This window comes from Artemia sp. Qi Xiang Cuo, chromosome 7 (genome assembly GCF_049724085.1).
Source record: "Artemia sp. Qi Xiang Cuo chromosome 7, ASM4972408v1, whole genome shotgun sequence".
In the NCBI taxonomy this organism is placed as follows: domain Eukaryota; kingdom Metazoa; phylum Arthropoda; class Branchiopoda; order Anostraca; family Artemiidae; genus Artemia; species Artemia sp. Qi Xiang Cuo.
Window position 1 is genome coordinate 9,712,323 of NC_142800.1, and position 14,740 is coordinate 9,727,062.

General features: G+C 37.2%; 1 protein-coding gene across 1 annotated transcript in view; it reads left to right on the forward strand.

The window, feature by feature from the left end:
• Nucleotides 1-14,740, forward strand: part of LOC148949922 (serine/threonine-protein phosphatase 2A 56 kDa regulatory subunit epsilon isoform-like) — a 122,630-nt gene that overhangs the window by 49,413 nt on the left and 58,477 nt on the right. Inside the window, exon 5 of the mRNA XM_089091690.1 lies at nucleotides 11,903-12,099. Within this exon, the coding sequence (XP_088947816.1) occupies nucleotides 11,903-12,099 (197 nt within the window). The remainder of the gene's footprint in view (nucleotides 1-11,902; nucleotides 12,100-14,740) is intronic.

A 14,740-nucleotide genomic window follows, 5' to 3' on the forward strand; every position in this document is an offset into this window, starting at 1 on the left:
GAGGGGTAACAACTGGGCATTTTGAGGGACACCTGGAGGCACGGAGGCACGCCGGAGGCATATTCCAAAGGGCACAATATGTAAATATATACAGCTTGCCTGTTATTCGGTATCTGTCGAATATTTCAGCACCTTCAAAAGCGATCTTTTAAAACTTGGAAAAAATCATTTACGTGTTTTATTTGGCAAGGAAAAGAACCCCCAAGACTGAAAACAACTGATATGTACCTAAAGAAGAAGAACGGAGGACTGCAAGTTGTTGATATCCATGCAAAAACTAGGTAACCCTACGATGGCACTGATTGTGTCACTTTTTCCTATTACACATGCAGCGTTGCCACCAGCTCAAAAATAAAATTCCGATTTTTCTTAAAAAAAAATTCCGAAATTTCAAAAGAATTCCGGAACACGGTTTTTAAGTTATACAACATAGGGCTGCGCGGTGATGACGTAAAAAGCAAGGTGCGAAATTCAAAGTACCATTAAACGTGGTTTCTAGTTGTAACTAACAACTGATTGTCAATATTCCTAGGATTATTTCGACGTGAAAACGTTCTGGTGGATTAGTAGGATCTACGACAAATATTTTACGCCAATAAAATTCGCCAAAGTTCCGAAAAAACGTGTCTACGCATCCACGTTTCATCGTTATTTGAATTTCCCGCCCAAGAATTGACGTCACGCTTCGCAGCCCTATTCAATGTGGCTTGGCCAGCGGTAAAAGTTGCCTTTTATCACGTCTTCTAACGTCCCTTTCCCTTTTATCATACCTGCTTTTCTGTTTAGTGGCTGTGCCAAGACGCACCCTTGGATCTCGGATTCTTAATTGTACTAAAAAAAAAAGGAATCTGCTGCTTTGACGCGAAAGAATCCGGAAGAAACACAGATCCCTTTTTCCCGAATGTACTTAGAATCCAACTTTCTTGGTATTAAACCCAGGCCTTTGGGTATTTGAAGAGAAAACTGTAAAGCAACAGTCAGAAAAACTGTTACTACCGAGTTAGTAGTAAAAAGCGCTAAGTAAAGTAAAAAAAAATAACTAAAAACCAACTAAAAAAAATAACTAGTTTCTTAGATATTTATTGGTACGTTTCAGTAATCATCTCGATAATCACAGCTCAAATGACCCTAAGAAACTGGACAAATGAGCTTCAGTAAATCAAAGTAAGCTCGGTTAGCACAAGTATAAACACTAAGTCTTCTACTACTAAGTCTTCTACTGAGCATAACAAGTTTTCCGATGGTATTCATCGCTTCCGCTGCCCTAGATCTCGGAATGTATTCGAGACTCATAAAATTTTATCAAGAACTCAAGCGAATGGGGGACGAGGGGCACACGCACTTAAGCTGGAAGGACCAGCCCCGCCGTGGGTGTCCTCCTCGTCCGTAGGAGACATGGTTTAAGATTCTGTTCAGTGACATCAATTTTTAACGAAGTTTTAGCGAAAAAAAGAAAAAGAAGGAAAAAAGTGCCACCGCAAGAATGGGTTTCTTGTGGACGGAGGACACCCAGTCTACGGGAGAGCAAATAGTTTTTTTGTGTTAAAAAATTTTAAAGTTGTGACAGTAAGCCTTTTGGAAGACCACCTTTAAAATTCGAATTCGTATTAGTGAAAACTGAAGGATATGAATTTTAGGAAATTGAAGTAAAAATGCCACCGGAAAAGCGTCTCCTAGAGGGGGAAGGACACCCTGGAACGGGGGGAGCGATAGATATTTCGCAAGAAAAAATTTAAATGGTAGTTTGCCTTCATGTTCACTAATACATTAACTGGTACATAATAATTTTTTTTTTTTGAAGTTTAGGAGATATGATAATGTATAAAGATGTAAGATTTATATGTTTCTGTATTAAAATATCACCGAGTGGAGAGAAGGAGGGGAGGGAAAAAATAACAACTACCTCTGAAAAATGTTAAACAAAATTCCTTCTGTTGACACACAGAACATGGCGATGGTGGTGGTTATGGTCTTGAGGTCAGTTTTGGGTTTAGGTGCCATTTTTAACATGATGATTGTGATGCTGACGAGAGATCAAAAAAGTGGAACCCTTTCTTCTGGATAAATGAATTCAGCTTTGTGAAGACGTCTGAGTCAAAGCCAAAGACAATGTTGGTGCCGATTTCCATAGAAACGGGTTCTGCTGAATGCATGATATACAGGCTGGAGTCACAGTAACCCTGGTCTACCGATGCGGCAGTTAATGTGAGATCAGCATTCAGCCGGAACCACTGGCACAGAATTCCTATGTCGTCAGGAAACGGCATCGCCATGTTCTGAGTGTCAGCAGAGTGGCATCTTCGCCCAGACAAGTAGCCAAACTGTATGACCCGCCCAACTAATACTCTCTTTCCCCTGCCAACAGGTCTGTAAACGCACCATTCACCGATACGCAATTCCGATTTTACACCGACCTCTGCATTGGTTTGTGGTGACTCACGTAGTCCTACTCGTCGGCCCTGGACCATCACCCGTTTTAATCGGTCACTACTCAGCTTCTCAGAGCTTTCCCTCAGAAGCCACAACGGCGTGGATTTTTTTATTGGTGTTATGGAGCCGTCAGAAGTCTTGACAAGACAAAACCTAGAATTCTTCATGTTCGTCACAGGCTCACTAATCCAATTTTTATCAACTTTATGTTTCACGAGGTGAGCAATCCCCGACAAAACTTCGAAGATATTATCCCCTTCCAAAGTCAAGTCATTGTCAACCCTGATCACCAGGTTCTATTCATCGGAAACAAAATATACTCCGGTTTTATCGTCTGAGTCACTATTCTCACACGAAAAAAAGCGGACACCCGGTGTTTTGTGGCCGAAAAACGGAAGAGTATTGTTGGATCCCACGGCTTCTATTATTCGCTGGCTTTCAATACGTGGTTGCCCAAGTTCGAGCTTTATTTCATCGTCCCCAGGCAAAGAAAAATCGGAACTGACAGACACAACACCAATGGATCTAACTCGCTTGGCCTTGGGCAAGGACAACTGTTCATTAGAATATTGAGCTTCAAAATACGTTATACTTTCATATCGACGAATTCGATGCAGAAGTTGGAGGAACGAAAAGTTTATTACAGTACTGTAAGTGCTGGTTTGAGACCGCATCTTCCTAAAAAAATCTTCACACGGTTGGCTATTCATGTCGGAGAGTTTGAAAAGACGTTCTAGCCCAAGCCGTTTGAATCGACGAATGAGAAGCACTAGGGAATGCATATTTATCTCTAGGCAAGGGTAAAGGTTTGTGGTAATAAAATTTTTGTTCAAAGCATAATGTCCACTTTTTAGGACCCAGGATCTCCAATGTCGAACGCAGTAAACAATAAGACCAAGTAAAGATAACCTCTTAAGAGGAGAAAGTTTGCCGTCGTTAAAAACGCGCCGTACGCTTTCCATAAGCCAAAGATAAAACTGTGTTCCTTCGCTTCCTGGAACACGCTGTTTCAGTAAAGACTGAATCCTCTCATGTGAGAGTCTTACACATGCATCGTAATTCATTATGTCGTCACTGTTTAGGTCGCTGGGGTTTAAGAAATGCGAGTCCCTTGGCTGTCCCTGGACAGCTTTCTTAACGTCAGATACGGATATAGTATAAGGTCCAATTTGTAACATAACACTGGGACGAACAAGGCACGCTCTGAACTTGCACATAATATGGACCACGTCCTGGAAGTCAGGAGAACACTCTGTGTCAAGCGGATTCAACGCAACTCCAAAATCTGTTCCATCTCACTTGCTCATGGACGACCGCGTCTTCATTGCATATAAGCACCTTGAATATCCGTCGCTAGCAAATCCGATAACTGAGATACCTATAATAAGTAAGATACTAATCAATAAATTGTGTAAATTTAGAATAAGCGAACATTAATAAATGATCGGCTAAATTTGTATCAATTCTCGAATTTTTGGCAAATAATCTAAGGAAGATCAAAATATGATATCAGAACCCCTTCCAGTTTGGCCATTTCTAAATAAGATGACAGTGCTGCAAGGTACTGCAGCTACCCTTGCAGTAAGGCTGCAAGATACTGGTCGATAGAACAAGGATAGACAGTAAGAAGTCAGTTGTTTATATCCTGCTTCTACTGGGCAGTGGATCTCTGCAACTTTACAGCCCAGTGGACTGAATAAATTCAGTAAAAAATAGGTTATGGTAAAGGGTATTAGTTCCCCCTGTAGTGTAGGGTGCAGAGGTCCTACCAAAGGAACTGGGATATACAGTAAAAATTAAGTTGTTTAAATTCTGCTTCTCCTGGACAGTATCTTGCAACTTTACAGCCTAATTGACTGAATAATATACTATTAGAAAGAATTTTTTTTTATTCTGGTCAACTAATATAAACCTGTACAGAATTTCCCAAGTTAATGAACAATATAATGTTAGATATATGTTGTTTTTATCCGGGGGAACTACTAGGCGCTATGGATGGAGTGAAGAATATAATGATTACTATCCTGAGTGTATGAAGTTGTTTTTATCGGTTTTTATCTGGGGGGCCACATATGAACCTTTGACGACTTGAAGCTTATACTGAACATTTCAATGTCATACATAAGTTGTTTTTATATGGGGGAACTAATCTGCACCAGTACTGAATTGCCTAATTGACTGAATAATATACTGTTAGAAATAAATTGTTTTTATCGGTTTTTGTCTGGGGGAACTAATCTGCACCTTTACCGAATTGACTAATTGACTGAATAATATACTGTTAGAATTAATTTGTTTCTATCTGGAGCTCATCAAAATAATTATTTGCAACTTTCTGCCAAGCTTTCTCGAGCACCAGAATCACCCTGTATTTAGATACCCTTCCTCTAGGCCTAGCCTATATTTACACAGCATGGTATAGCCTATTATTTAAGCAGGCTGGAACTCTATACCTATGCTTGGCTTACCTAAAATATGGTTCCTCTTGATCTGGGCCCTCCATATCAGCAAAATTACATCAGAATAATTTCAGACAACGGCGAGAATCAGTGTTGCCAGCTTCTGGTGCGAATTCCCTGTAAAATCTAAAAAAAATTCCTAATTTTTGAAGAAGCAACGAGGCCGGGTGTCTCGGAGGCAGGCCGGAGGCACGAAGGAAGGGACACCTGCGACGGTCAGTTATTAGCCCCTCGGTTTCGGTTTCCATGATGTTATTGTAATCAATATCGATTACTAGGAGAACTTGTAAGTTCAACAATTTTTTCGGTAAATATGATAATAAATTTAATCATAGGTATACACAGATTTGAGCCTTAGCGAGGATATCACAGGTTTCGAAAATATTGAGATATCAGCGAATAATTTCATGACAGGTCTAAAATCAACGTTGTATGAAGACCACCTCAAATAACTTAGCTACTACTCTAGTCTATATACACACCCATAGTTACATGATGTTGACTTACCAACTTCGAGAAGGAAACTGTGCCATCTTTAGCGCCAGTCATCAGTACACAAGGAGAAACTCCAAGAAGCTGACAAAGCTAAGATCTCAATACAAGACACATCAAATACTTCTCAAGAAGAGCCATAACCACCAGAGTTGCCAACCGCCGACGTCTAAAAAGAGTGCAAATCAAGGCCAAAAAAAGTGGTTTTTGCTAAAAGAGAGTGCAAGTCAAAATTTGCGCGCGCATCCCCTCTGAAGTAAAAAAGAGTCATTTCTCACGAGAAATGTGTAAGTTGGCAACCTGTACCTTAGGTACTTCTGACGAAGTTGCCAACTACTGACGTTTCAAGCAAATGAAAACTGACACCTAAAAAGAGTGATTTTCACTTTTCCGTATAACCTCTGAGGTAAAAAAAGAGTACATTTCACACGAAAAGTGTTCAATTTGGCAACCCTGATAACCACTAGAACTGATTGAAGGTCTCGACTGCCAGTGTTCCGTCCATCCAGTGCCTAACATGCCACCTTGACAAGGAGTGGGAGAAGAGGCAGTGGAGGTTGGATTGAGAGTTATCAACCCAAGAGACTACAGGTTTGAAGGACTTTGGAAGCTCACAGATGGACCAAGCCGGTGGAATATAATAATATATTTAGTATTCAGACATTCGTGCCTTTGAGGGGATATCGTAAGGTATCCTTTCGGGGTGAGGTTTAAAACATGAGAGTAGTGTATTTTGGGGCCCCAACGTTTTACTTCTTTTTGATGGGTGTTCTTTGGACTAATCTTGTGGAGAATTCTTATATCTTTCTTGCGTGCACATATGACATTGATCCTAAGTTTGTCGAGAATTATTTTTAGGAACTGTGAATCTTGTCATGTTCAAAGATAGGTAGATGTGGCATTTTAGGAAGGCTTCGTAAGAAAAAAAAATCAGTTGTGTTATGCTGCGAACATTCGTCCCGTATATCCTCCTCAAAATCTTAAATTTTCCTGTATTTCTGTGCTACTGTTATTCAGATCATCAAATACAATATTTTTTTTACTGTCGGTCCTCGAGAAAAATTCATTCATGGAGGGGGTGGTGGTGAAGGTATGGACCTACTTTTTACGTCCAATCACACAAATTGAAAACTTGCTCGATTCCATTCAAAAAGGGACTGCATGATTTACATTTCTCCTAAAAAGTCGACAGTGAAGGATAGGAGGAATGATTCTAGTTTAAACAAGGTGCAACACTTATCTTTTTGCTGTAAACCTGGTGGTGGGGAGGGGGATATTGGAAGGCCCATTGACCTATTTTGGTCCTCTAGTCATAGAAATCGAAAGTTCTTGTGTGATTCCAGTTCAAATAAGGTGCAACATGACGAACACTATATACTAATATCTGGGATGAGGGCGGGGGGAGGAGAGGTCCGTCGAGCCACCGTTTTTGTTGCATTGGAATTCGAAATGTTTGCCAAAATCCAGCTCAGTTTGAGCACGGGAAGTGGGTGGCATATTGATTCGAATATTTGACTGAGACAGACGAAGCTTAATAAAAATGTTTATTGAAGCCAGACTATTTATCTGAATATATTAATTTTTACCGATTCTGTTCTCATTTAAATTCCTAAGACAAAAACTCTTGACGTGACAAGCTTGAAAACCAAACATTTCCTCTGCTATGAAATTATGAAAATCTCTAAACGTCTTTTCGTTTGATCGACCTTATTATGGAATAGAAAAGTCATAACTTCAATTAGGGATGGTTTTAGAGTACTAATAAAACACTTCTTAATTAGGCATGATGGAGAAATTTACTTGAATACTCAAACGCGGTTTTATTGACAAACTTCTATAGGCATGAGAATTTTTTCGTTGTTGGTAGGTTTGTACCTAGTTTGTTAGAAACGTTTTTGTTTGTGCTTACAATAACATTTTAAAATTTAGTTTTATATTATAACTGAATTAAGTGCAAGCTATCATCGCTTCAGTTTCTATCAGCGAAATTAAGTTTTATCAGAGGCCTAGTTTTTATGTTTTCTTTCAAACAGTTCGCAGTAACGAACTGTAAGTAAGGAGCGACTCGTATTAATATTAACCAAAATTCTAAAATATAGAGTTTTGAAACAATATATACGCCAATTAATTTCGATTTTTATGGCAATTCCAAATATATAAATTTCACTAAGTTCGAAATTACGAGTCTGAGAACATTTGCCCAATTTTTGAAAAGGGGGTACCTAACGGCGAGGGGGTAACATCTTGATGAAAATTAACAATAAAATTTAAAATTTCAAAGAATCCTGTTGTAGAGGTTCAGCCCTTTTTACAAATATGTGGAGTTTGGGATTTTTTTTTCGATAAGGATGATCACGGATTTTTGTTTATTATTTTCTTCTTTTTTTCCATTGGGGTGACTGTATCGAACCGATGGTTGTAGAATATCGGGAGAAGGTTCATTAGAAAGGAAATTAAAATTTCTTGTGTAAAGATTGCGCAGCAGCAAAGTGGCGTTTTCTTCCATTTTGTGGCACAAAACGACAAACTTGGCCCAAAGGGCGCCAAAAAAACCATCGAGTGAAGATTCTGAGATAGCTTGTCTGTCTTAAATTACTGACTGACTGTCAAATGAACTTTGGGAGTTATGTCATTCCCATAGTCATAGTCGTTTGAACTTTTAACTATTTTAAACAAGATGTCTTTCAAAATCCTAATCAAATATTTTGGAGGGATTGCAATTAAAAAAGCATAGGAGGTGGCTGCTGGTCCTTCATCCATTTTTCAACATCCACCCACAATATGTTTTGAAAGTTTCAATTCAATACCCTCCGTCGTTCTTGAAATATTACAGATCCTTCTATTTGATAAACTGCATCTAATGAGCTTTCTTGTAACCTGTGTTGAGATTTTTTTTTGTGATTAAGCTTACTGTGCTATTTCAACATCATTGAAATAACATTTCTAGGATTAATTAAAACTAGGACAAATATTACAGATCCTCCTTTTTTATAAACTGGATATAATGAGCTTTCTTGTAACCTGTGTTGAGCTTCCTTTTTTGTGATCAAGCTTAATGTGCTATTTCAACATCCTTGAAATAACATCTCTTGAGAGGAAGCAATGCCGCTCGGTGGTAATTCCTTTCTAAAGACGAACGTTGTTCATACAAAATAACGAGTCAAAATACAACTTTATTTTAAAATTTAAATTAACAACATTATTTAACAAAGTTGTTTCATTTGAGGCTTGGTAAAATTATGTTCAGTAGTCTGTAATTGTGCATCAGCGGTTGTAAATTTGGACCGGCGTATCCATGTGTAAATGTGCGTGAAGCTTCAAAAAAAAAACACGTCTTAATGTCAAATTTTCTTGACCCCACGAGCCTTCAGAAAAATAAAGAATATTTCTTTTCCTTTTCTTTTTTTGGGAGGGGGAGGGGCAATCTAATCTCCTTTGATTTCCAGGATTAGTTTTTGATTACACCCATGACAAGGGGGCTGTTGGGTGATGGGGTTCCTTTTATTCCCGAAATTCTTTTCTGGGTAACATTGATTTCACTGACATGCTCAACGGCAGAAAAGTGCCTATGTGACTTATTCAACTGTAACTTGTAGGTACCGTGAGTGATGCCATTGTTCCATTTAGATTCGACATTTTATAGTTACACATAACCCCAAGAACCTTCAGAAAAATAAAGAATAGTTTGTTGTTTTTTTTGTTTGGGGGATGGGGTAATCTAATCTCTCTTGGTTCCTAGGATTGTTTTTTTATTGTGCCTATAATAGGGGGGCTGTGGGTTGATGGCGCCCTTTTATTCCCGAAATTCGTTTCTAGGTAACATTTATTACACTGACATAGTCAACGACAGAAAGGCGCCAATAGGACTTATTTAAATATAACTTATAGGTATCATGACGTCATATATCCTACGATTATTACGATATTCATCATATAGTAATCTAGTATATGAAAAAAACAGTTTTTTGTCAAACAGTGATTTTATTTTAAGTATTTAATTACAAAAAGTACTAGATACAGCAATTTCTTTTAAAATGAACCGTTAAACAGCTTTCTATGATTTTCAAGTGCCCAGCTATCTTGGGAGGAGGAAAAGGGAAAAAATATGCTGTCGATGCAAATATTGTGGTCTCAGCCACTTTCCTTTTTTTAAAGTCAATGGATTTTCTTTGCTATTCAAGCCAAGGGACTGTATTTTTCTTTTACAGGGGTTTCGGACAATGCGGTTCTAATAGTGTGCTTTTTGTTTCGATCTGACCTTATTTTTAGGAGTTATGGGCTATTGTATTTTTACTATGGGACGTGATCGTTTCTTACTAGGTTGCCACTACAGCTACAACCCTGAACAGTAAGTATATAAATATTTATGGAAACTGAGGAATTACCGAGTTTTCAGCAAAATATCGAAAATCGTGGAAGCTTAAATTAAAAATATCGAGATGATTCAGCTATATAGGCTACATTTAGCGCTACGATTTTGTTGTGTAATACTATTGGCAGAGTCGTTCTAAGGGGGGGGGGGGATAGGGTGAGCTGCCCCAGGTACCGTGGCTGGGGGGATTGCCCACTGTGATCATATTTTGACTTCGATTCGGCTTTTTTCGCTTATATTTGAGACGAAAGGGGGCAATGTAATTAATTTTCCTCTGAGCATCACCAACCCTAGGAACGACTCTTAGGGAAAAACTAATGACGCCAGAAGTCTACGGGCGTCATTTGTTTTTTTATTTTTTTTCTCTCAGAGACGAGCTACTTACCTCTTTTATCCATAGCATGTATTTTGCGAATTTCCTATACTATTACCTTGTGACAGTGTAGTGGATAAAGCCACGCTTGGAAATAACCAGTACTGAGGTTCAATTCAGCCTGTTGCAAGGAATACCCTCTTTCTTTGTTTATATAATTTTTTCACTATATTTTTTAGATAATTTATAAAAAAAAATTCAGCTGACTTTTTCCTGAGTTGAGTCGATTTATTTTCTGTAAGTACTACTATAAGTACATTTTTTATGATTTTGGTCCATTGTCTCTTTAATTCGAGTTGGAAAAAAATTACCGCTCCATTGCTATTTTCAACTGCCTTCGTTCAGTTTTGACACATCCCTTGGTTGCGTTTTGGGAAAAACAACGCAGTTTACTACTTTAATTCCCTTTAGTTTTAATTCCCTTTAGTGTAATTTAAAGTTTTTTAAAATAAAAGTAAATAGCAACATTAAAACCTAAAACAAACAGAAACTATTCTGTATGTAGGACGGGATGCCCCCTCCTCAACTCTCCGCTCTTTGCGTTATAGTTTGATTTTTTCGTCCCATTTCTTTAGAATCAATTCAAAAACAAGGGCTGTTGAATTGAAATAAGACATCTGATTTAATGTGAGCGTAAAGAATAGAGGGAGAAAAAAATGCGTATAAAAATATTTTAAGTTTGACTATAGAGTTCATAAAATACATGTAGTTTATTTTTCTGGGTAAATCTTTTGTGTAAGTTCTATTTGGTTATACATAAAGGCTGAATTCAATAAGTCTGACGTGCAAAGAATTAGACAAATCTATTATGCCCACTCCTTTCCCTTTCTTGTTTGAATCTTAGCTGCATATAGGTGAATTGTAATTCTGTTCATTAGTTTTTTCGCTGGAGTCCAACCAATTTTGGATGAAAGATGTTTGCTTGCATAAAAGGAATTGATGTAGCCATTCCATGGTTAAAGTTTGCATATCTATGCATATGTTTATATTTTAGTTGGAGGAGGGTCTGAAATCGAGAACGCCCTCCTCCATTGCTGTGCTACTGAAGAGACAAATCAGTTACTTAGAAAAAAAATGTTAACTGCAACAAGTAATCGGAAGTTTTTAGATCAAGACGCGTTCGAGAGGGATGGGGCATAGGTCCATTCCGTGGTTTAGAACTTTTGGAAGCTTGTTTATATTGACGTATGAAACAAAGAAAAGAAAGGATATAATAAATGAAAAATCAAAACAAATAAGTGAGAAGAAACGAGGATTTTGTCAACCGTCCTCAGTGCTCAGAAAAAAACAAAAACAAATTTTTCTCTTCTTGTAGGGTTCACTTCAAAAGGTTTGATTTCGTTTTTGTCTTTTGTTATTAGATTAAATAAAAAAAAAACAAGTTTTTTTTAACTGAAAGTAAGGAGTGACATTAAAACTTAAAACGAACAGAAATTATTCCGTATATGAAAGGATCTGTCCCCTCATCAACGCTTCGCTCTTTACGCTAAAGTTATACTCTTTCTCACAACTTTATTTTTCAAAACAATAAAAAAAATTAGCGTAACGAGCGAGGCGACGAGGAGGGGATAGCCCCTTAAATATACGTAATAATTTCTGTTTGTTTTAAGTTTTAATGTCGTTCCTTGCTTTCAGTTAAAAAAAAACGTGCTTGTTTTATTTAATCTAATAACAAAACATCGGCTTTAAAGTCTATTTTTAAGATTGTACATCTATTTTGTTTAGTAGATTATTTGTTTTATCTGCTCATTTATTGTATCGTAATTTATTTAGTAGATGCTAATCTACAAGAACAGGAAGAACTGTTTATTCGAAAGCTGCGCCAATTTTGTTTGGGATTTGACATTCTGGACCCTGTTGCTGATTTAAAGGGAAAGGAAATTAAGAGAGTAGCCTTGAGTGAACTTGTCGACCATATTGCCACTGCCAGAGGAGTTATTACTGAACCTACCTATCCAGAAATTATTCGATGCGTAAGTTTTTTTTGACTGTTTTAGTGGCTTGTTCTAAATGCACTCTAAATATATAATGTTCTTACTAAAAATACAGAGAAACGGAGAGACTATTTATAAAAAATCGCGTGACTCATAATTTTTTGTTCTTTTACTGGCTTGAATTTCCACATAGAAGAATCAATCAGGTGGAATATCACTTTTAATTTTTTTACTGGCTTAAAAATTGCCAAATGAGATTCACAGCTTAGATAATGCTCTTACTAAAACACAGAGGAATGGGGGGGGGGGGGTGCAAGGTTTTAATCCTTCCTCCCTCGAAATTTTTACACACAGAAACCTTAGTAATCAACAATCTCTTTTTGTACTTCGCTTTCGAACGAAAAATCGTGAATACGGCCCTGAGAAGGACTATTTGTACAAAATCGTATGACTCATAGTTCTTGGTTCTTTTTAGTGGCTTAAAATTTGGCGTTGGTTTCCCAACCAATCTGGTTTTTAAAGGGCTGTGCAATTTGTCTCCAGAAATAAAGATTAACGTGATGGGCTTGCGAAAATACGTCACTGACCTATCATCAATTTCAAGAGGGTTTCAAAATCGGTAATCCCACTCCACTGGATACGGCCTTGCGGGAAAGTAATTGTTCTTTTTTCTTAGCTGAAATGTTTTCTCGTTTTTTTCCAAGGGATGTTACTATGCTTTTTCAAGGATAATTAGGCTCATTATTTGTGGGAAATAATGATAAGCATGGAATTGGCTCTTCAAGATTAAGTAATTGAGTAGATTATGTTCTGTCTAAAGGAGTTTGCTGATTATATTACCGATTGGGTATCGAATACGTCCACTGAATGTATTTTATTCCTTTAGATTTTCTTACTCTTGTCAAATGCATAGCCTACTGGCTTTTCAGACTCCGTGTTGACGTACAAGCTTGATAGTATCCATTTTTTTAAAACATTGAAACCATTGTTTTCATCTTCGTAGGAACGTAGTGGACTCGCTGAACGTTTCTCTACGAAAATTTGGGATGCTGCATTTACATGTGATAATGCAGTGATTCTTAATGGAATATGCAATTTTTTACTAATTTGTAAAATTGTAATTGTAAAATAAATTGTAAAAAAAATGTTCTGATATTAGTCATAAAATAACTCTGGCTTACAAGTTTGGTAAAAAAAAATCTTATCACATCTTATTAAGAAAATAAAGTAGATGGCGCGAGACACGTGCGTCAAAATGTCAATCGATATGGTGCAACGTCTTTGCTATGATGTGATCGTTGTGATAAAGAATATTTTAGCTGCGGTGAACGTATTGTGGTGAAACTGACGCTCTTATGCTGCACGCTTAGCTCGCCATATATGTATGTGTTGTGTCGAGTCTGAAGTATAAACTGAGATTTGAGTAGAGCAAAGCTTGAACTGGGATGCATCCCTTAGAACAGGGGGTACCTACCGCTAGAGATGTGATAAATAATTTCCGGGGATGATTATAAAAAGGGTTTCTAGTCAATTAGCTAAGCACGGCTTATGTGATAGTTATTATTTCACCTTATTTTACCTTTTTTTCCAAATGGGGTTTGAAAACCGCTGGAAAAGGGTCGAATGTCATTGCCATAAATGGTATCGTGTTTCGTCCAGCTTTAACTGGGTGGAGTTCAGGTTAGGTATGACTCGAATTTAATTATGCGAGATTAGCTGTGTCTAGGTGATTACTCAATAGCGGATATTAACTAAAAATTAAATTATTTATTACTTTTTTGTTTACTTACGTTTTTTACTTTAAAAACTCCTGACTTTTCACTTTCCTTACCAAATACCATGTAGAATTAGTTACAGATAGGACTACATTTAGGAAAAGTATGGGTCATTCCTCTCTCAAATATTTTTTTGCTTATAAAAATTTAACAAAAACATTTTGTTTTTCCCTTGTGCACTATACAACAGTTTTTCACCCCATCATGTAGGGGTTCGATCACTATAACTATCAATGCTTACTGGAGACCTTCGGCCCTTGTGATTGATAAAAATCTTTTTACTATTTTTGTTGACCAATCAAAGGGCTTTTGAGAGTTTTCAGGTTCTTTATGAAATTACTGCAAATATGCTTTCAGACTAAAATTTTGTTATTAAGACTGGTGAAAATAATAATTACCATTTCTGAATCAGGTGCAAATTGCAATATCTTCTCACTAGACTGTTTTTTAGAAGCCCGTTTTTAGAATTTTGGTTACTATGGTCTGTTTCAAGCTCCTTTAAGGGTTCAAAATGAAATTTGCCCCAGAGGCGATTATTGAATTTGGAAAGAGCGTGAAAAAAGGCACTAAATAATGTGTTTACTTTCTTCCTAGCTAAATTATGTGAATATGTAAATATTTACCGACCGAGAAAAATTTCCTCTGGGTGGAAATGTCCATGAAATACTCCTTCCTCCCCCTGTATTGATCTCTTAGCTATTGTTCTAGTTTGTTTTTTTACTCTGTGCCGAGGTTTAGCCTACTGTGCAAAAAAAGTTCAGCAATGGATAGTAAATATGGGGATAATAGCCCTTTTGTTTTAGAAGGGTTTTCTATTTAGAGGTTGTGTATGAATCTAATGCCGCCATGTCCGTATATTTTTAATGAATAGGGACGCTGCACAATTAAAATAAAAATGAAAGGTT